Genomic DNA, 23,206 nt, shown 5'->3' on the forward strand with positions numbered 1-23,206 from the left:
CAGAAACATTGTTTCATGCTTGGTACAGAAATGAGACAGCATAGACTCTGTGGTAGAAGCCATAATTATTAAAATACAAAATAAACCGAACCCAAATGACACCAAAATTCAACAACTGACCACAATTAACACACATACTTCAAAAGTAACTTTAAATATCAGCAGAATCAGTTCATCTGTCTGTCTTTCTGTCTCTCCCTCTCCCCTTGCCCTTCACTCTCCTTCCCTTCTCTCTCAATCTCGCTCTCCCTGTCCTCTTCTCTTCCATTCTCCCCTCCCTCCTTCAATGGTTATTTTTAAGCTTGAGGACAATTGTATTAGAGCTTAAAATAACAACCCAGAGAAAGCAAGCTGTAGATCTTGGCAGCTCCCCTGAGGATGAGAATGAAGTAGGAAAGAGAAGAAGTCATGCATCTGAGTCAAGCCAGCATGGCGATCAGATGCTCAGTGCACATGGTGATTTGAGTGAGAACGTTCCCACAGGTTCTGTCATGTGACCACGTGGTCTGGAGCGAGTGGTGCTGTTTGGATAAGGCAAGGAGGTGTGATTTTGCTGGAGGAGGTAGTCACTGGGTTTTGCAATTTCAAAGCCTTGCACAGTACCCATTTTTCTGCTTGATACTCAAGATATGGGCCACAAGCTTCTTCTGTTGTCATGTCTGCCTCTTCCCCAGCATCATGAATACCTACATAAGCCCATGAAACACTCTTCCTTCTTTGAGATGCCTTGCTCATGGTGTTTTATCAAAACAACAGAAAAGTAACTAATACAGCAGACAATCAGCCACATGAGAGGAGGGGAGGGTTAGGAGGAATGTGAGGAAGCCAAAGCACTAGAAAATGAAGGCTTTAGGCTCTGGTGAGCATTAGAAAGAAAGAACCAAAAAGGAAGAATGAGAAAAGGTTATTCTATTCTAAGTAAGGACTCTAGAAGTTTGGTAAACTGAATGGAGTCTCCTAGAAGATTGCAGGACCTGCAGTATTCTGACCCATGAGTTTTGCTTCAGAAGTTTCTTCAGGAAACTATTTCTGCTGGTCATCTCCCTGAAATCCTGTTCAAAAGAATGAAGTCAAGATCCTGGAGAAACAGGAGCCTTTTGTAGGAATTTTGATGGTTTTTTTGTTTGTTTGTTTTTTAATTTCTTGTAATTTCATTGCTTATTTTATAACCTAAAGTGAGATTCTAAAGATGGCATTGGTGTGTAGGAATGTTGGCCTCAATGCAGATATGGCAACATGAGAGCAGTTTGGCAGAGACTAAACCAGATGGTGGTTACTATGACCTTCCTTCAAAGTCTCTGGGTAGGCTCACTAAGAAATGAGGGAGTGTCGGAGAGACATGGAGAAGTTAACATTCACTCATTTCTCAGCCCTATTGCCTGTTCCCTGGCAAGAGGCAGCTCCAACCACACTGCCTCCTTAAATGTTCTTACACTGTTTCTTGTGAATTTGCTGGAGTTACAAAACAATTTGATCATGAAATAAGAAAGCAATCTTGTGAAGAACAGACATTCCTATGAACTTTGGTGAGTAACAGTGAGAGCCTTAGACACACTGCTCCAAGTTGAAAGAGAATATTCTCACCTCACCTGTATACACATCAGTTTTGACTTTCACATAGTCATCATTACTACAGAGCAGAGAACGCTATACAATCCCTGTCTTTATCCTCTTTCTCAAGGAGTTCAGGAGGAAGTGCTGGTCTATTCTTTTGAGTATAAGCAGAAAACATCCAATGACTCTAATAGCTAAGAACTTCAGATGTTCCTTCTCACAATCATAGGCCTTGGTAGCAAGAGAGCAAAACAGTTTTTGTCCTGCTTCCTCATTTATCTGGGTCACTATGTTCATCCAGTTCTATCACCTACAGCACAGTAATAGTAAGCTTCATCTTCAGGCTGGATGTTGGAGATGCTCAAGTAGCGATCAGCCCCAGAGCTGGAGCCAGAGAAGCGGTCAGGGATCCCATCCCCCTTGCTGTGGCTTCCATCATTCTTAAGATACATCAAATACTTAGGAGCCTTGTCTGGATGTTGCTGGTACCAACCAATGTTGTAGCTGCTGTGCTGTCTATTCAAGGTGCAGGAGAGGTTGGCCGAGGCTCCCATGGAGGCAGAGGCTGAGGGTGACTGAGTCAGATTAAGCTGGGAGAAAGACCCTGAAAATAGAGAAATTCATTATGTCCTGTGGTAAGAGAAGAGGACAGAACGTATCTGCTGTCAGATGGTTTCCCTGAACTGGGATCAGGGTGCAGATGACTCCTGACCTGTACAATGAAAGAGGAAGAAGAGGAGAAGAGTCCAGGCCATGGTGCAGACACCACTGAGCTCTGCCAAGACAGACATGTTGCAGGTCTCTTTAATCCTTTAACAATTCTCAGAGAACTGACAGGGTCCTTCATGCAAATTTCTCTTGGTGAACCAAATCCCTTCTTAGGTGTCTGTGCCATCAGAAGCCCGAGTGTCACTTCCTGCCTGAGGCTGCCCAAGGGACCACAGTGTCCCCACTGCTGGGTCTGTTGTGTCCTGAGCAGACACAAAGAGACAGATATTTGTGTTGTCAGCTGAGAGTCTCCAGACTCTTCAGTGTCACCTACAGACCCCACTGAGCAGGTTCAGGTCTGTCATGTCTGTGTCCACATGACTTCTCCCAGGCTGTGATCATCAAACACTTTCTGATCAATGTCAGAAAGACTTGCCTCCTCTGGGCACAGTATGTAGACTTGAATTCATGAGGAGTTCCTTATTCAGGGCTTTCTCCCATACAGACTAAGGACACAGATGTACCCTCCATGAGCCCCTCCTCAGATTGCACAAGAAGCCAACCCCTCCGTGGTTCCACAGAAGACATAATGGTGGATACCGGTGTATAGGAAGATTACTGTTATATTGTAAAACTCTGAATATATTAGAAACACACAAATTTTGTAGAAAATCACAAAGCAAAACAAAACAAAAAGTACATACACAAGAAAAGAAAAGAAAGCTTGTCCTCAACTAAGGTTTAGAGAGGATCAGTGAAGAATGACTGTGTGTGTTGGCTTCCAAGCAAACTCATGGAATCCTGCCTATTATGTAGCTGATATAAAAGTAATATCTAATGGCATGGCTTTAGGGGGATGGATTTTCAGATATGGGGACAGCCATAAAGTTACACAAGAATTAAAGAATCAAGATTGAAGTCACAGGTGAGATTGGGCAATAGCAAGGGGGACAACAGGTGGGTTGCTGGAGTCTGCTTCACCTCACACATGGTTAAGGAAGCTGCACTACATGATTTTCCTTGTCAAACCCTCTCCCCCAGAATCAGGGAATATACAGAAGAGGAGGTGGGAACATTGTAAGAGCCAGAGGTGGTCGATGACCCCAAGAAAAGAGCATCTTCCAGACACAACAGGACTGATCCACACTGGAACTCACAGAGACTATGAAATCATGCAAAAGACCTGCACAGGTTCAAACAACAAAAAATACCCATACAGAAGAAGGAAGTGGACAAACATTCCACTGTTAGCCATGCAGTTACTGTACCAGGTAACTTCTGAAAAGGAGAAATCAGTTCCTCCAATGCAGTGTCACTAGAAATATCAACCACACTCTAGGGCAGGCCTTAGGTACAGGAATAGTTGGCCAACACAGAACAGATTCCATGGTGTGTGTTTATTTGTGTGCACTTTTTGTGTTGTTTTATTCTGTTTGAATGTTTTTCTTTTTTCACTTGGCCTACATAGTGTGCTCTAGGACAGCTGGGGTTACTTAGTGAGATGCTGTCTTAATTTTTTTTTTTCAGAAAGGGTTTCTCTGTGTAGTCATGGCTATCCTGGAACTCCCTCTCTCTCTGTAGACAAGGCTGGCCTCAAACTCACAGAGTTCTTCCTGACTCTGCCTTCTGAGTGCTGGGACTAAAGAAATGTGTCACAACTGTCAGGCACCAAATTATTTTTAATAAAGAAATAAAACACTTTAGATACAATGTTAACACAAACAATGGAAGGGGCAGGAAGAAGAGGAAGAAGAAGAATGAGGAGAGGAAGAAGGGAGAGAGTGATGGATGGGGAGAGGGAGGGAAAAGAATGAAAGAGAATCCAGGATTCATTTGTCCCTGGTACAATCCATGCATGGAACTGTATATTGAGACTTCAGTATATAGGGGCACTTGCTTCCAAGTCTGACAATGTGAGTTTACTTGGAATGTCCGTGGTGGAAGGAAATGGCTCACTGATTTGTGCAAGTTGTCCTCTAATCTCAAGGACACCCACACACACATTCACAAACACACACACACATTCACAAACACACACACATTCACAAACACACACACACACATTCACAAACACACACACACATTCACACATACACACATTCACAAACACACACACATTCACAAACACACACACACACATTCACAAACACACACACACATTCACAAACACACACACACATTCACAAACACACACACACATTCACAAACACACACACATTCACAAACACCCACACACATTCACAAACACACACACACATTCACAAACACACACATTCACAAACACACACACACATTCACAAACACCCACACACATTCACAAACACACACACACATTCACAAACACACACATTCACAAACACACACACACATTCACAAACACACACACACATTCACAAACACACACACACATTCACAAACACACACACACATTCACAAACACACACACATTCACAAACACACACATTCACAAACACACACATTCACAAACACACACACACATTCACAAACACACACACACATTCACAAACACACACACACATTCACAAACACACACACACATTCACAAACACCCACACACATTCACAAACACACACACATTCACAAACACACACACATTCGCAAACACACACACACATTCACAAACACACACACACATTCACAAACACACACACACATTCACAAACACACAATTCCCTCATGCACAATTAAATAATTAAATAAATATTTAAAAAATATTTTATTCATTCGAGTCTGTCACTACTTTCTGTCTGTTTGTGTTTTTTCCTTATTTTAGGCCCTTATTATTTTTGTTGACACTCAAATGCCAGTGTGATTATCTTAGGAAGGAGATCTTTAAAAAATGAAGGATTACAGGCCCAACTTCTAAGACACAGATGCAGAATCCAGGTGCACCTGAGTTTTAGTAAGTATTGATCTAACACAGGCAGCAAACTGTTGAGGTTTGAGTTGCAAATTTTCCTGATTCCTCTATTTTTTGTCTCCTACTGCCATGTACAGCAAAAGGACTTCCTAACACTCGTATTGTGAATTATGTGCCAGGATTAACTTTCTTAAGGTTGCTACTACAAATGATAGGCATGTCCCTTTGTTTCATATAATTCACAAAATATTTAAAACTACATTTCATATAACAAGGCAATACTTGCGTGTTCACATGTAAACAGCTGGACACCTTGAAGAAATGGTTTCTCCTAGAAGCTGCACCTCTGGTCTTTGCTTACAGTGGTAGTATATTAAAGGAGGAGAGATGTATTTATATTTTAAGACTGACAACTGCTTAACATTAGCATTTAATTGCAGTCACGAAACTAGATATATAAAGCAATTTATCAATATTCTTAGGGATAAAATATGAGTCAAGGTGAATGAAATGTGTGCAAATTCAAAAACACTTTACAGATGGTTGCTTGGTTTTTTGGTACCCTGGGATGACAGTAACGACATACAAGAAAAATGTGGGTTAGCACAAGGGAACATGTTATTCATACTGTCCTTTACAGAGGACAGATTTGCAAAATTCACATACTAAGCTAAGCACCCTATGGCACCTCTTCCTTCTCTCCTCTGTCCCTCTTGTTTGTGAACAATCTTAGGTGCTTTGGTCAGCAGCATCAAAGCCCTATATTCACATCAGGCTTCACATGACAGTCCATCACTGCCACCTCCCTGTCTTCTCAAAGCCATCTCATGAAGGCAGAGTGGTCTCACTGTCTTAGCATGAGCTCATCTGACTAAGGACATCTGCAATAGTTCTTACAATCTTATAATGCGATTACATACAGTGGTACTCAGATTTATCACATCAACAGATCTTCTTTAGGGGAAAATGTGTTAGCCTAATGTCAGAGGAGAAATTAGTACATATATATAAGTTGTTGAATTACATCACTGAGAATGCTTCTCTCCGGAGACCTATTGACTCAAGTCTTACAAGCAAGCACATCTAAGGGAGGAATAAAATATTTGATTTCTAGTTTTATTTTTTATCATCTACCACAACAGTGGACAACATCTCCACTTTCATGACTCTAACTAGGACACAAACAAGGCAGATGCTCCCTTCACCTTCTCGTCTGTGCAGAGTCCACATTAGGATGGCAACAGTGCCTGGTCATGGGACCCACTCCACAGGACAGGGCTTACACCCAGGCTCAGACAAATGAATGTTCATGTCTTGCTTCTCCATGTGTGTCTCCCTGTGCTGAGCACCACTGTGGTATTCATGCAGTAGCCTTCAGCACTGTCCTCAGACTTGTAACCCTAGAGCTCAGGACAAGATTATGTTTAAGTGGAAAAGTGACAGGAGACTGTGAGTGTCTGTTGTTGTTGGGTGAATCAGAGCCAAGAGGCTTGACCAGGCAGCTTCTGGAACCAGTGTGGAAAGAGAGGGTCAGTAACTGCTGGAGAGTGTCATTCCCCAGCATCACCTCAGTGTGGGGAGGAGAGCCTGAGAAGAAATAGCTATTTGGAAAGAGTCAAGAAATGAGAGGGATCATTCCAAAGGCAGGCCTCTTTAGTCTCTGTGACACCTGACAGAGATGGAGGAAAGAGGCAGGCATCCAAGCCAGGCTCTAAATCTCCAGAGACCTGAGGACCCACAGGGCTGCTGGACTCTAGTGCTCTCGGGGTAGTGGGGAAACAGTGATTTGGTGCACTAGGAGACTTTTTCTATCACCATCTTTCTGCATTACATCTCTTCAGCCCATTGGACAACTCTCTCCCAAAGCATCTTGGGTAGCTTTGGGGAAACACCTGCTGAGCTGCATCCTCTCCCTGGAGATTGATTACATGAGAGTCAGGAGTCCTCTGAGGCTTGTCCATTTCTCAGTAGCACACAGTGCCCCCTGCTGGACTAAGGAGAGTTGCTTCCTACTTTGTATTGAATATCTTCCATATGATTTCCATTTCTCAGTTATAGATTCCTTACTTCTTCTTCAAAATTGCTTTAACTTTATTTTGTTAAACATTAAAATTTTATGTTTTTAATTTTCATTGTATGTCTTCTGTGATGTTTTTGACTATTAATTGTTTTTACTCTGATTCAAAAATATCTGCAACTGTTGTTCAATCAGATTGTGTATGGATTGTATTTTGTTCATTCACACTGTAACTTTTCTGTCATATAATAAAAATGTTTTGTTATTTGAGCACTGTTGCACAGAATTCTCTAGAGTTTATCATCAGACCTGAAATAATACTTGATTTTTTATTCATTCATTTTTTTCCAGTACTGTGTGTTTTGCATTCTTGGATATTATGAAGCACAGATTGCTTTGAGAGTATTCATTTCAGATTTTATACTAATTGAAATTGTATTAGACATTAGTAACCTATGGGGATGTTTTTGTCACAAAGTAAATCTCTAGACATGACTCACGTTTCAATAATTAATGTCATTTAATGGCAGAGAATTCTTTACTGAAGATTTGATAGTGTCATGTTTTGACATCCTCACAGTCTGTGTTATTCTGATTGTTAATATGCTATGCTTTATAGAATGATAGAAGGAAAAGTAAAGAAAGAATTATTGTCCTGGATATATGGACTTGTAACAGAGAACCTGATTAGCATTTGTTAGGACCCATGTTTAAGACCCTGAGGTGAAAAATAAAAGTACTTTTGAAGTACTGAAAAAAATAAGTTTTATATTTCTAAAATTTTTAATTATAAATTATTTGTATGCATGTACAAGCACACACATATGCATACATACAAACACACACAAACACACATACACATGCACAGAGAGGGAGAGGGAGAGAGAGAGAGAGGGAGGGAAGGGCTGTTGGATTCCCCAGGAGCTGAAATTATAAGCAGTGATGAGCCACCCTGAAGAACCAAAGCACCCCCATTTCATGCAAGGCCCTCACCCCAGCTTGAAACAGGCCTGAGTTTCAAAATGCTAAGATTTGCTGACATAGGTGTGGTGATACTATATTTGTAAAATACGATTTTATTTGTATATTAATAAAGTTGCCTTGGGGTCAGAGCAAGCCATAGCAGAAGCTAGGCAGTGGTGGTGGTGCAAGCCTTTAATTCCAGCACTTGGGAGGCAGAGCTAGGCGGATCTCTGTGTGTTCAAGGGCACAGCCAGCATGGCGACACACGCCTTTAATCTCAGTACCAACCATAGAAGACCTGGAGGTCTGCACAGACAGGCAGTGATGAGGAGGTCATGTGGCTGCATTTACAAGCAATGAGAAAGCAGAACAGAAAGTCTATGTAAAAGACAGGACACACAGAAATATGTCTCTTGCAGAGAGGAAAGACAGCAACAACAGTGAAGGGTAAGGTTTTCAGCTCTCAGCTATTGCTCTGACCTCTTGGCTATAAACTCTGTATTTGGCTCTGTGTTTCTTATTTAAAAAGATGGTTACATCTACATTTGGTGCCCAACATGGCAAGAATTCATTAAAAAAAAAAAAAAACGCTTGGCTTAGCAGTGGGTCTGGCTTCCCGCCTGGCTGGGCCCAGCTCCCTAGCTTGGGTCTAGCTCAGGCCTAGCTTGGGCCTAACTTGGGCCTAGCTTGGCTTAGGACTCAGGCCCAACCTATCGTAGCTATAAGCCGTAACCACCGCAGCTTGAGTTACTTGCTTAAAAAGCCAGTGCTATGAGCAACTCAGGCCTGTGGGAGCTAATGCTAATTGCAGTAGCTACATGCAACTGCAGATAGGCTGCTTTTGGCTGAAACACCAGTGCACATGGTCAGTCGGAGCTTAAGGAAGCCAGAGCACAGGCTCGACTGGGCTCAAGCAGGAACGCGTGGTTAGATTCAAGCTTTTAGCCAGAATGTGGCTACACTTTCTTGCTCGCTCTAACTCTCTCTCTCTCTCTCTCTCTCTCTCTCTCTCTCTCTCTCTCTCTCTCTTTATCTCTGGATTCCCACCTCAGACACTGGGTAGCTGTTTTGAAATTCCCTCAGATTTCTACTGTTCTATGCAGAATTGGTAAGTCAATTATATCAGATATTTTAAAGGAAACTATTTAAAAGAGATTTTTTTCCACATTTAAAAAAATGGGTTTCAGGTGTACATTGGAAGAAAATTGGGCTTTGTTTGAAATTTTAGGTAGTCAGACAATGGAACAACTATATGAGAAGATTAATGTTGATCGAATTATGTACATTATTATTCTTCTTATCCTTATTTTACAATTTAAAAAGATAGTCAATTCAAGTGCCAGGATAAAAATTTTAGAAAAACTTGTTAAAACTGTTAAAATGAATTATAGAGAAATTCAGATTCAGACAGAAGAAATTAACAGTGAAGTTGTTTCAGGATTGGATTATAAGGTTACAGAAAGAAAGCCTGTTTTCACACAATCACCCTTAATTTATCTGGTAACCATAAAACAGCTACCTGGTCAAGTGAATACACAAAATATTTGGACTCCAGTTGAAATGTTAGACTTATGGAGGTTTAAGGAGGCAATAGTATCTTATGGCATGCATTCCCCATATGTAAGGCAAATGTTAAACTCCTGGTCAACTTATAATAGGATTATACCACAGGACTGGCGGGAGCTGGCACAGGCTGTTCTGGAACCCGGACAACAGCTTCAGTGGCAAATGTGGTTCAAAGAGGAAGCTAAAAACATAGCAAAACAAAGTAGGGATAAAGGTATACAAGTCTTCCAGGATCAGCTCATTGGAGAAGGCCAATATGCTGCAGTACAAACACAATGTTTATATAATATCCAAACTCTAATTCTATGTCAAATGGCAGCCTTGAATGCATGGGACAGAGTTGAGGAACCAGGAAAGAAAACTGAGTCATTTACAAAGGTTATACAGGGTCCAAAAGAATCTTTCACAGATTTCTTACAAAGACTGACTTCAGCAGTAAAGAGAATGGTCCAAATTCAGAATATAGCCAGATAATAATTGAATCTTTGGCTTTTGAGAACACAAATGCAGCATGCAAGAGAATAATCAGGCCATTAAAGGTAAGACCTGCACCCTTGGAAGATTGGATTAGAGACACAGTTAATGTTGAGGCTCATGGTCATGATAATATGTGGGTAGGAGAAACAATTTCAAGAGGTTTGAGGAATGTCAGATGTTTTTTATGTGGAAGCCAAGGACATTTGGAAAGGGACTGTATACAGGGCACTTCTAGAAACAATGTTTCTTCAAGGAACAATGGCAACAGAATGCCCCTTCCTTCTGGAGTATGTAGAAGGTGTGGTAAGGGAAGACACTGGACCAACAAATGTAGATCAACAAGGGACAGACAAGGTAATACTTAGCCTCAGTCTTTGGGAAACTCCCAGAGGGGCCTTAGGCAGGCCCCTACGGTGAATCCAGTTCAGACCTTTCCTGCAATTGTAGAGGAGACCCCTACTCAGAGCAGTTAAATAACCAAATGCCTATTGGAATAAACCAGGATACTCAGAGTAAAGGAACAACTGAGACAGAGAGAACAGAAAATTCAGGAGAAACCATAAAGAAAAATTTTTGGCAAACTTCTATAAATGAACAAAGACCAAAATTAACAATAAAAATAAATGTTGTTGTGTTGTCTGGTCTGGTAGACACAGGTGCTGCTGAGACTATAATTGCACGAGAATTTTGGCATCCATCTTGGCCTCTTCAGGAGGTAAATGTTCAACTGTTAGCAATTGGAACATTATCTCAAGTGAAACAGAATGCAAGATGGCTCAAATGTATAGGCCCAGAAGGACAGAGAGGAAAATTAAAACCATATGTGGCTAACATAGCTATGAACCTGTGGGGTCGAGACCTGTTACAACAATGGAATACTCAGATTAACATCCCTCCAACCTCAGAAATAAATCATAAACTAGCACATGTTTCTGAGAGAAACATTAGAAGGTATTATTCTAATGAGTGGTCACCAGCCATCCATATTATACAAGAACAGGGCACAAAAACTGATGATCTTCCAAAGACACCAACAGTTCTGCCTTTAAAATGGTCAACAGACAAGCCTGTATGGGTTCAGCTAGGCTTTACAGAATAACAGAAGGAAAAGTAAAGAAAGAATTATTGTCCTGGATATATGGACTTGTAATAGAGAACCTGATTAGCATTTGTTAGGACCCATGTTTAAGACCCTGAGGTGAAATATAAAAGTACGTTTGAAGTACTGAAAAAAATAAGTTTTATATTTCTAAAATTTTTAATTATAAATTATTTGTATGCATGTACAAGCACACACATATGCATACATACAAACACACACAAACACACATACACATGCACAGAGAGGGAGAGGGAGAGAGAGAGAGAGGGAGGGAAGGGCTGTTGGATTCCCCAGGAGCTGAAATTATAAGCAGTGATGAGCCACCCTGAAGAACCAAAGCACCCCCATTTCATGCAAGGCCCTCACCCCAGCTTGAAACAGGCCTGAGTTTCAAATTGCTAAGAATTGCTGACATAGGTCCCAGGACAAAGTCAGGATGTTTGAAGAGACATATGGTAAAAACTGATTAACCATACAATGCCCCAGTACTGGAGATGGTCAAAAGTACAAAGTCAGGATGTTTAAAGGACTAGGTGGTAGCAATTGATTATCCACAGAATTCCCCAATCCTGGAGGTAGTCTAGAAAGTTTGAGAAACAACGGGTTGAAACTACAAAGTAAGATAACACAAAAGTTCTGAAAAGCCCCTGAAACATGAGCCAATCAGAATTGTATCTGTACTAGCACCTCTAAATGTACCGTTAAGGGTTTTGCCTTTAAAACCTGAGCTTGCAGAAGGGACGGGCAACTCCTCCAGCCTCTACTGTGTTTGATGGCTGAATAAGGTCCCTGCAGCTGCTTGAACTGCTTCAAGAAACCTTGCTTTTTCATTTTGGAAAGTTGTGTCTCTGGTGGTCTCTTCAGGGGTCTTGCACCTATGGAATAACAACCTTACATGGGTACTAGGAATGAATGTGAATCTAATGCAAGATCAGTATGTGCTCTTAACCACTGAACCTTCTCCCTGGTCACCAAAGAAAACTTTAAATTTATAATACTCTCCTGAAATAATATTACTCTAAAGTGTTTTGAACCCATAAACTCTGCTGTATGAATGAATCTATTACATTGTGTAAATACAGTATCAATATCAGTATCAGAGTAGTGACAAATCTTCCCTTCATTCTGAAGCTTATTTTTATAGATTCTAGACTACTTAATTGATAAGTCAGTCACTTCAGTTATATCTTTTATTTAACTATACATTTTTTTCTCTAACAGTTCAGGTAAGAAAGCTACAAAAACCAACCTTTATTAAACCAATTATATGAGCTCTCTAGCTGTGTGACCAAAAATATACTCCTGCTGGGAAAGAGTAAGGAGTCTCAGGGATGTAAAAACAAAAAGCTGTAGTCACATCACACCTACTGCTGGCTAGACAGTCTTTACAATGTAACTTCTGATCTTGGAAAACATCACACAAGGACATTTCTATAGAGTAAACAAAATATGATTTTACACATCAGGATCCTTTTTCAATAGGGATTGGGGCCCCTTTTGAATTTGTAAAACTCTCTATCAGAGAAAGAAAGTTGCCATTTGTTTACAGGCAGATTTATCTTCCTAGTGGAAGAGGTGCAGGGCACCCTTGATTTTTAAAGTTATTTCTGTCCCAATAAAAATAAAGATACATCGATGTAACTATATTTGTAACTTATACATTTTAATTGGTTGCATTTATATGAAATTATTATTCTCAGGAGAATTAGCATTCTAATACGTATATCTGGAAATCTGAAGATTATTTAGAAAGAGAAAGAATGATTAAGTCTTACCTTAACCCATCTCTACTCATCAAATGCTATCTCTTAACAAAATATAAAGATCCCAATGCATTCCATTCCTGTGATGCCTTCATGAGCAAAGTCATTATCTGCCTCCATGTGAATTTTGCATTTAGTTCAAATTCATTCCTTGTCCAGAAAACAGCTAGAGTGGAGAAAGCTACAGCCACCAGGAAATAAATACCTTCAGTCTGCATAGGTAATTAAAGCAGGTGGCAGCCTCCATGAATGCTTTAGAAATGTCCCTGCTCTAAGAAGAATGTGCTCAGTATCCTTTGGTGGGACCCTGATCAGGGCACTACATCAGCCTGAGAGAGGAACAGAGTAAAATGTTTCTGGCCTAAGGACAGTGTCCTGTGATGGCTCAAATGAGCATCCAAAGTCATGAAGAAGATTAGGCAAATCACATCTGATCTCTGACCAATTTTCCCTTCAACCTAAGACTACAGGGTTCTCATGGAGCTGGTCATAATTCACAGACCCTGTACAAATGACTGTCTTTTCTTCCTAAACACACAGAATATACATAGCAATGGGTTCCCAATCTTAGAGACTTGGACTGAGACCACCTGCCATGCCTTCCCCATAATGATGTACTCTGAAACTTCAAGTCAAAATAAACATTTCTTACCTTTGTTTCTCCCAGGAAGTTTGTTATCAAAATGTGCAACTACAGCTTTGAGATGCAGAAGAGAATTAGACATCCCAGAGCTTCAACCAATTGGTGTTGGGTTCCTGAGACTCAGTATCCCTGCTATCAGATGAAACTCATACACTTTGAATCCAGTCAAAGAGAGGGAAGAGGGAATATATGAGTGAGGGGCATCAAGATATGATGGGGAAATCTACAGAGACAACCAAACTAGTAGGAACTCATGAACTTTAGACCAACAGCTGTGGAGCCTGCATGGAACTCGCCTAGGTCCTCTGTATAAGTGAGACAGTTGTGTAGCTTGGTCTGTTTAAGGGGCCCCTGGAAGTGAGGTCAGGGTCTATTCCTGGTGCATGAGCTAGCTTTTTGGAGCCCAATACTTGTGGTGGGACACCTTGTACAGCTTTGAAGCAGGGAGAAGGGGCTTGGACCTGCCTCAACTGAATATACCAGGCTTTGCTGACTCCACATGGGAGGCCTTATTTTTTCGGAGGAGGGGGTGGAGAATGGGTTGCAGGGGAAGGCTGTGGGTGATCAGAAGGAGGGATGAGAGGGGGATTTGTGGCTGGTACATAAAATGAATAAAAAAATCTCAATAGAGAAAAGAAGAAACTCACACACAAGGATCAGCACACTAGGAAGACATCTCTGCTTTTCAGCCTGCTGCAGTGTTAGATGGAAGTTAACATGTAAGCCCCACCTGCCCAAGGAGCAAACTTCCTGGCATTCTGGGAGTTGTAGTTCTTAGGAAATTACAACAAAACCTTATGGAAACTATGATGACTTATAGATTTTGTCCAGAAAACCCAGGCAAACATGTGTCTAGAGGCCACACAGCTGGAAAATTTCCAGATGATGTCCTGACCAAATTCCATGTTGGTCAATATTTAAAATTTTAATAAAAACTTGCTTAAAATTAGCCAAAATAATTGAACTTTTTTTGGTGAATTTCAGGATTAACAGAAGCCATGAGAGCTGCCTCCCCTTAAACTTGGGGTGCAAGTTCTGCTCCCCAAAGAACCTAGAGCTAGTAGGTGCTAGAATGACAGCACCACTGACTTCATGATACCTCTGAGAACCTTACTTCCTCTGTGATTTCATGGGAGTACTGAGCACTATAGGTTATAGAACTCACACCTTGAGGTTCTGGTTGAATTTTTTAGTAAATCCATCTGGACCTGGGCATTTTTAGTTGGGAGATTTTAATTATTGCTTCAATATCATTATTGGTTATGGATCTGCTTACATTATTTAATTCATCTCGATTTCATTTGGGTATGTTATGTGCATCTAGAATTGTATCCATTTCTTTTAGATTTTCTAGTCTAGTGTGATAGAGATTTAAAGATGTTTAAAGTTCCTGAAGTTTGGCATTGAGAAATGTCTCAGCATTTAAGAACCCTTGGTGCTCTAGCAAAAAGACTCATTTTAGGTTCCCAAAAATTTCATGACTGTTGCTGATCACATGTTACTTGAGATCCAGAGTATTTGATACCTCCTTTCATCTTCCACAAACACCAGGCATACACATATATGTTTGTTTTACATATGCAGATAAAATTATCATTCACATATATTTAAAGTAAATATGTTTAAGTTAAAATAATTTTTCTGATTGACATTTGGTGGTAGCTAACATCCTTAATCCTAGCACTTGGGAGGCAGAGACAGATAGATTTCAATGAGTTTGAGGCCAGCCTGGTCTAAAAAAATGAGTTTAAGGATGTCTTGATCTGTTCAGAGAAACCATGTGTCAAAAAACCAACATTAATAATGTTTTTCTGAATTTTATTGATGTATGTGTTGTAATGTCCTCGTTGATATCTGAAGGAACATTGGCTCTTCTCTCTATTTTGATTAATTTGACTAAGATTATTTTCTATCTTGTGTTTTTCAAAGACTGAAATCTTTATTTCATTAGTTGTTTGTACTGAGAGTTTTTCTCATTTATTTCAGCCCTGATTTTCATTCTCTTTACCCATTGACTGATTTGGGGTTTGGTTTGTTCTTAGTTTTCTGAACAGGGAGAATATCCTAGAGGAGGGTCCATCAGAGGGTCTACAAGAGACTTTAAATCATGGCAAAGACCCAGAATATAAGTAAGCATGTAATAACTGCACAACCTTGAGGGGAACATTAAGACACAAAGTTAGTGAGGAAGAAATGCTTCAAGATCAGCATAATTTAATATGAGGTTAAATATAAAATTAATACAAGGTTAACTGCAGTTGTACAACTGGCTGGACCATGTTTCAGAGTTCCATAGAGGGATAAAGTAGCTGTAATCAGTTGTTTGTTACCTCAGACTCCTGCATAAGCTTCCAGTGCCTGAATTTTATAAAAAAAAATAAATACAGACAGACATAAATAAATAAAAGTCAGTTAAAATCATATCTAATTAACTGTTTAAAAGAAAAATAGAATCCTAGTGAGGAATTTTTATAGGATTGACCTGCAAAGACACTGCTTGGATATTCTGAATAACTTCTGTTTCTTTGAGTCAATTTCTGTTAGTGTAAATAGACCACTGTAACCTTAGGATTTTAAAAACCTTAATAATGAAACTCAATGTTTTTTTCCTCTTTTAGACAAGAGCAGAATCTGAGTTGTGTACACTGCCTTCAATACCAAATTAAGATTACCTACACATAGACATTTGACCATTAATCACTTTTTGTTACAAGGCTTTTTTTCTTTTCTTTTTTTTCTGTGTATCCTTCCCTGGCTGTACTGGAACTTGCTCTATAGACCAGGCTGGCCTCAAACTCAGAAATTTACCTCTCTCTGCTTCCCACATGCTGGAATTGAAGATGTGTCCCATCACCACCCTCTTTGTTATAAATTGTAAGCTAGTACTAGTATTTTACAGGTTTTTAAACCACATCCCCCATGGTCTCACAGATCCTGAGACAAAGAAAGTTTGGATTTCAGCAAGAGCTTCAAACATATCAGTGACCTAAATGGGGAACATGTTCTGTATTCATGAACCAAGAAATGAGTGAAGTGTTTTTAAGTGAACTGGACATCTTTAATTACTTTTAGACATTTTCCATTTGTATGGACAAATTTATTTTCATTAAAACAGTTTAAATATCATGAGATAAACTTGAGTAATCATTTTCAAATGCTTTATGTCTTAGCTGTTCACATTGTGCACATGTGTTTTTCCTGGGTTGATTCTCGTTCTCCCTGTCACAGAGTCAGGACAGGGGCTTTGAAAGAAACTTTTAGGAAAAACATGCCAGGGTCAAAAATGGACAGTCCACATCTCATCTCCAGAGCCAACTTTCCAATCAAGCAAAACAGCATGCAAAAGTTTTCCTATATTATCCATTTGCAAGATATTTGGATCATTGAAAGACTGAACCCAGTGATTTACATACGCATACCCAGTTGTGTGTGTGTGTGTGTGTGTGTGTGTGTGTGTGTGTGTGTGTGTTTAGCTTGAAGGAGTCAATCTGAAAAACTTAAGTATTTTTTCTCTTATAAACACATCAAGTTGAGCCTAGAATATTGGTGCATGGTTTTAAACTTAGTACTTGGGAGGCAGAGGCAGGTGGATCTAATTATCAAGAAAACAAACTACCCAATTTAAAAAGCTGGTGCAGAATTGAACAGAGGGTGGTTCAAAGAAGAAATAAAATGGCTAGTAAACATCTAGAGAAGTAGTCAAAATCTTTAGCCATCAGCAAAATGCAGAGTATAGTTAATTTAAATTTCCATATAACTCCAGTCAGAAGGGTTAACATCAAGAATTCAAATGACAGCAAATGCTGGTGCAGATGTGATAGAAGGGCAAGTCTTCTACATTGTGGGAGTGTAAAAACTAATGTAGTCACTTTGTGAAGTAGTCTGGACTTTTCAACAGAAAAATAATTGCTAGAAAACAACTATTCTATTACCTGGCTATACTAACTTTGGGTGTGGTGGTTTGAATAGGAATGGCACCCAGTCTCAACTTCACTACTTAGACCTGAAACCTTTGTACCCAGAATCTACACTTCTATAACAATAACACTGAACCATGTGAAAGTAAGATCATTACAACGGTTGCCAGGTAGATGACATATTATTGGAATGATCCATGTCCATCCTTTTGTCATTGGTGCTCTCAAACTAAGATGGCAGAGTAGAGACTTTGTAACATAAACTGTATCAATGGTGAACACTGAAAGAGTCCTAGATGCACTTTTGTACAGATGATATATTCTAAGTCTTAATAGTCTCTGGCGCATAGGACTACTAAGTCATAGCTATTGAACCTTGCATATAACATAAACTATTGATACATTTATAACTTTGGTGGAATGTGGTTGAGCTTATCTTTTTTAATGTACTTTTCAGATTATAACATGATTAAAACATTTTCTAGTTTCTTCCTATTCATTTATTACAATATATATTTCTAAGTACATATATAATCTGTTCAGTTACATTTATTCCATCACATGTGCAATGTATCCAGAAAGGTAGAAGTATATTCTACCAGGCAGAAGATACTGACATTGACCTTCCCTTGTGTGGAATCCTTTAGAACAGAATGAATGCTGACAATGGACAGTATGAACCATCAGCACAGGGACTCAGCTCTGTTCTGTTCCTCTCACAGAACAGCTGGTTTCTGCTTCTTCTAAGCAGCTGGTCTGATTTCAGAGTCTTCTTTGTAGCTTGACCTGTCTCAGAATGACTCTCAACAGTCTTTATTGCTTACTATGGGAGGCAGGAGCCTAGTGAACCTGATCAGTTTCAGGCACTTTTTGGAGCTATTTTGAGTTGTTTACCTTCTGCTTAAAGAGCTTCCCTGCAGGAGGAATTGTTTCTGTCTTGGAGGAAGTTGCTACACAATGGTCACTCAACCTGCTATGTGGAAAAATCAAGCCCAGTGGAGTCTCTAGTATTAAATGAAATATTGAAAAGTGAATAAACTTAAGGTCAAACCCACCGTCAAAATGAATCTCAGTATAAATCACACAATTCACAGCAGAGTCACACACCTTTTAAAAATTAGCTTCTGATGCATTCTTGGGTCCCACTAAGTAAGATATAGGACATCAGATGACCATGCATCTAGAAATATGTTTGTTATAGGATCAGGACAGCCAAGTAGTTGCCATTATAAAGTGGACACTACATTTCTAGGATGAGGCAGAAGAGCTGAAGATTAGTAATCTGAATGATCTGAGGCACTTCAAACCCTGTGTCTCCATCCTTCTTGTACCATCATCTTTCTTTTATTTCATACATATATCCTCTGGGAAGAAAGTCTTCCTATACCAAGTTACCCTAATACACACACACACACACACACACACACACACACACACTCACTCACACACACATGTGCCACACACATAAACAAGTGTCACAGTGTGCATGTGGGCATCAGCGGACAGTTTGTGGGAGAAGGTTCACTCCATCCACCATGTGGATTCCAGAGATCAAACTCAGGTTGTCAGATGTGGTATAAAGCACTTTAACCTGCTAAGCCCTCCCTGGGGCACACTGTTGATTGCTTTTATACGTTTACTCTTAAGATTCAAAAAGACACTTATCAAATCAGTGTCTATTTGTATTTAATGACTATATGTATTCTATGTTATCATCATTAAATGTTGATTTCAGAAATAAAAGGTCTCAAGTTGACTTAGTGCTCATTCTGTGGGCTTCAGGGATCTTCCTCTCCAAGTCACATGTTTTATTGCCAAAGGAATTCATGAACAAAGTGTCTCTGGTGGCAGAGATGAATATTCAAGGAGACATCAGCATGGCTTCTGATCACTATTTGAATTGGCCATAACTTCAGCTCAATTTCAGAAACCATACCCGTGGTCCTGCCATTAGCATGCTATTCTCTATGGTTTGTAGGCTGATGGACTCTTTTTTATGACTATCTAGCTCTTGTTCTCATTGTTTTGTTTCTGTCAATGCAAATGAATTTTAATCAGACCAGATTAAAAACAGGTAAATGCAGATTTATTGGGCATTGTTCCTGGGTAGGTTCACAGGTCCATAAAACCATGACCCTTGAAGTCACATGCCCAGGGTAAGGCAGGGAGGTTTTATAAACTTCAGGCAAGGGGTGATGATGTGCCAGCCAGCAGCTGGGACTGTGCCCCATAATGGTGAAAAGCTATGCACCTGGGTGAACACTTAGGTGGACTGGTCATGTCTGAATGACAGGTTACACTGGCTGTCAGAAAAGTGGAATGTGGCCTTTGGTACCATTCCTTTGTTCAGAGTATTCTCAATGTGGTCAGTGTTGGAGCAAATAGGGCAAATAGGATTTTCCAGCTTGTGCAGTGGTGAACATGGGTTCCAACTGAACACTCATTGCAATAGATTTTATATTAGGTGGCATCTGACTTCCTTGTTTTAACTGCTTCTATGAAAACCATTGCCTATGGCTTTATAGGTACCTCACTTACAGTGAAGGTATTCCATATATCCAGTGTGAACACAAAACACATTCCATGGCCACTATCCTGGGCTTGCAGTTAGTCACCTTTTACATTTTGAAGTATCTGGCTGACAGAAAGGGGAACAAACTTAGAAGACTCAATGAAAAAGAGATACCTGTGGTCGAATTTGGGAGAACTAAAATATGTCATTCAGAAACCGTGTCTCTTAGTTTCCTTTCCTGTAGCACTGAAGCTGACTAAAACTACTTGCAAAACAAAGGATTTGTTTCAGCTTCTACTTTCAGGTAATAGCCCATCGACCAGGGAAGTCACAGCGCCAACAGGTTAAGAGAACTAGTCATACTGCTTCCATACTCAAGAAGAGAGAACAATGAACTAATGCAAGTGCACCTGTTTTCCTCTGGTCCTCCTGTGGCTACATGAAGACAATGCAACTTACAGAGAAAGGGTTTGTGAGTCACTTCCCCATCTGCCTAAACCACTGTGGAACAAACCACTATTACTATCACTGTATGATGACAAACAGTAATAGTCAGCCTCATCATCAGATAGGACTCCACTGATGGTCAGTGTGGCTGTTGTCCCTGAACTGGACCTAGAGAATCGGTCAGGGATCCCTGACAGTCGCTTACTATTTTCATATATCAGTGGCAAAATGGTCTGGTCTGGCTTTTGCTGAAACCAGTGAGCATATTTTTTTGGCAATTGATCCACAAAGCAAGTGATTTTGACAGTCTCTCCTACAGTGACTGATGCTGAAGGTGGTTGGGTCAGCTCATAGGAATGCACAGAACCTATAAGAAAGAGAGGGTAAAGATGTCAAAGTATAAAGACTCATCTTTGTGATTTCAGTCTTAAGTTATGGCTCTCCCATGAGCCTGGGGAGAGGGCTGAGAAGTTCACCTGCATAGAAAGAGAGAAGATGAAGAAGGAGAGGGACCCAGGCCATGATGAAGATGCCTTAGAACTATGTGTTCTGAAATCACTGCACACCTGAGCCCCTGCAGGCTTCTCTTATTGCCTCTCTAGTCTGTGGGGAAGAGTGTGATACTTATGCAAATTTGTTCCATCCTTGGGACTCCCCAAGGAGAGTTAGTGCAGAGCTTATATTACTAGAATGGAGTCCTTTTCACCAGGCGGTGGCCTAATTCATTTCTCACATAACATGTTGCTTTGTCAGTTTGTAATGGCCTGATTTTGTTGATTCTTCACAATTCTTTGCTTTATTTCATATATGGTGACTGCATTTTCCTATGGTGTCTCTGTTCCCACAGCAGAGTAGAAACTATCATGAGGAATTCATTCTTGTCAATTTTGTGTCACTGTTTAACATGATCTGGTTTAAGGCCCACACTGTGAGGGCAGTTCATCAGACCTACATGGCAAGTTAGTCCCTCACTTCTCCCTGAGTGCTATTAGAGCTACAATGCACAGAAGTCCTCCAACTGGAAAGCAGCTGTGTCAGACCCAAGGAAAGCCCTGTTACCAGAGCTGTGACCTGAAGCAGGTCAGAGTCCACATTAGTCTAAAGACTCTAAAGAGCCTCATCCAGGAACAGACACACAATGCCCCTCCCTGATCTGATTACATGTGAGCTACAGTGCCACATCCTGACATCAGATGTGTCTGGAGATAAGCAAGAGGAAAGGAAGGAGTATGGAAGATTTCTAGAAATGCTCAGGAGAAGACAAGTCACATCTGGGCTGCCTGGAAAATGGGCACAAGAAACAGCCATCTGGATGAAGAGCACAGAACCAGGGACCCATCCTCTCACACTGTTATCTAGAGTACTGGGTGATCTCCCCAGAGACTCCCAGTGCTGTGGGAATTTGCCCAGGACAGTACCTGGGACCAGGTTTTTCCAGTGTGTTTCCTAGATGTTTCCCATAACCCTGCCAGTATCCTTTGGTCATATAAGTCTGACCGAATATAAACACTACAGCTCAGAACATAGAATGAACTCTACTGACTTCCTCTGCTGACTTCAGGGCTGCCCTCTCCAGAGTTCCCTGGCAGATCTTTGCTGTAGCTCTGCCACCCTCTGCTGGTGCAGGGGCATCACAACAGGAACTTCTCTTTCAATTGACCACAGACCCAATCAGTTGACAGTGTGGCAGGAAGGGGCTGGAAATCCGGTCTGATTTTACCAGGTGTACCCACACTGGCATGCTTAGAGGACATAGTCACACTGTTCAAGGGAGTTGTGGCAATGATAATCCTGTGAGCTTCTCTAAATGTCCTTTTCTGGTGCTTTGTTTTGATTCATTTATTGCAGATGAACTTCACATGTTGCAGTGTAGAAACACTTTTACAGGATTTTTTATAGTTTTACTGAACAATAAAGTCATCAATGAAGGCAACTGGTGAGTACACAAGAGAGGCAGGTACAATGGGATGGGGGAGCTATTCTGTAGGTCTGAGATGCCGTCTGTTGTCGTCATTAGCTCTTGGATAGGCAAAAACTAGTGTTCTGTTAAGTTTACAGCTTCTAAGAGGTTTCCATTTATTATCATGAGGTTTTAGTTCCCATACAGAGTGGAGCAAGGAGTGGCAGTTCCAGAAGGCTAAAACTAACCAAGGACAAAGTAAATTAGTCCCTGAAACTATGAATGTCCCATCTCTCCACAGTACTGAAATGCCAATGGGTCTATCAGTCTCTGCAAAGTCTCTTCCAAACCCTCACCAGTCTGCAAAACATGAATGACTTTAAACTCAGGCAAGATCTTGTCCTGTTTTAGCCAAATCAGGAACCCTTGTCACCTCGGTGCTAATGGGTCAACTTTCTGCCATTGATAATGCTGTGCTCAGATGTCATCGACACTGTCATCTGTTACTGTCATTAGGACATCATATACTTCATAGTTCAGATATAGTACCCTTGCCTTGACTGCGCTTTTCATAAAACCACAAATCCTCTATTTTGTCAGTTAAGGCATTGTTACCACAGAGAGATCACACTACCTTTGAGCTCTTCTCCTTGGACTCTCAAAGAACAAAGTGCTTCCAGGGGGTTTCAGAAGACTGACACTTCTCCAATGCAACATCAATATTCAAAACATGAGTGCCCTTCACATGTTTGCAGC

General features: G+C 40.4%; 2 gene segments (V, D, J or C); both read right to left on the bottom strand.

Annotated features, from left to right (window-relative positions):
* Nucleotides 1–1,847: 1,847 nt before the first annotated feature.
* Nucleotides 1,848–2,309, bottom strand: LOC118575572. The segment is given in 2 exon segments: nucleotides 1,848–2,158; nucleotides 2,267–2,309. Coding segments are annotated over 2 exon segments (354 nt in total).
* Nucleotides 2,310–2,432: 123 nt separating this feature from the next.
* LOC118575571 lies at nucleotides 2,433–21,072 on the bottom strand. The segment is given in 4 exon segments: nucleotides 2,433–2,525; nucleotides 11,968–12,143; nucleotides 20,618–20,917; nucleotides 21,027–21,072. Coding segments are annotated over 4 exon segments (615 nt in total).
* Between the last annotated feature and the right edge of the window lie 2,134 nt (nucleotides 21,073–23,206).

Source organism: Onychomys torridus, unplaced genomic scaffold, assembly GCF_903995425.1.
Source record: "Onychomys torridus unplaced genomic scaffold, mOncTor1.1, whole genome shotgun sequence".
In the NCBI taxonomy this organism is placed as follows: Eukaryota; Metazoa; Chordata; class Mammalia; order Rodentia; family Cricetidae; genus Onychomys; species Onychomys torridus.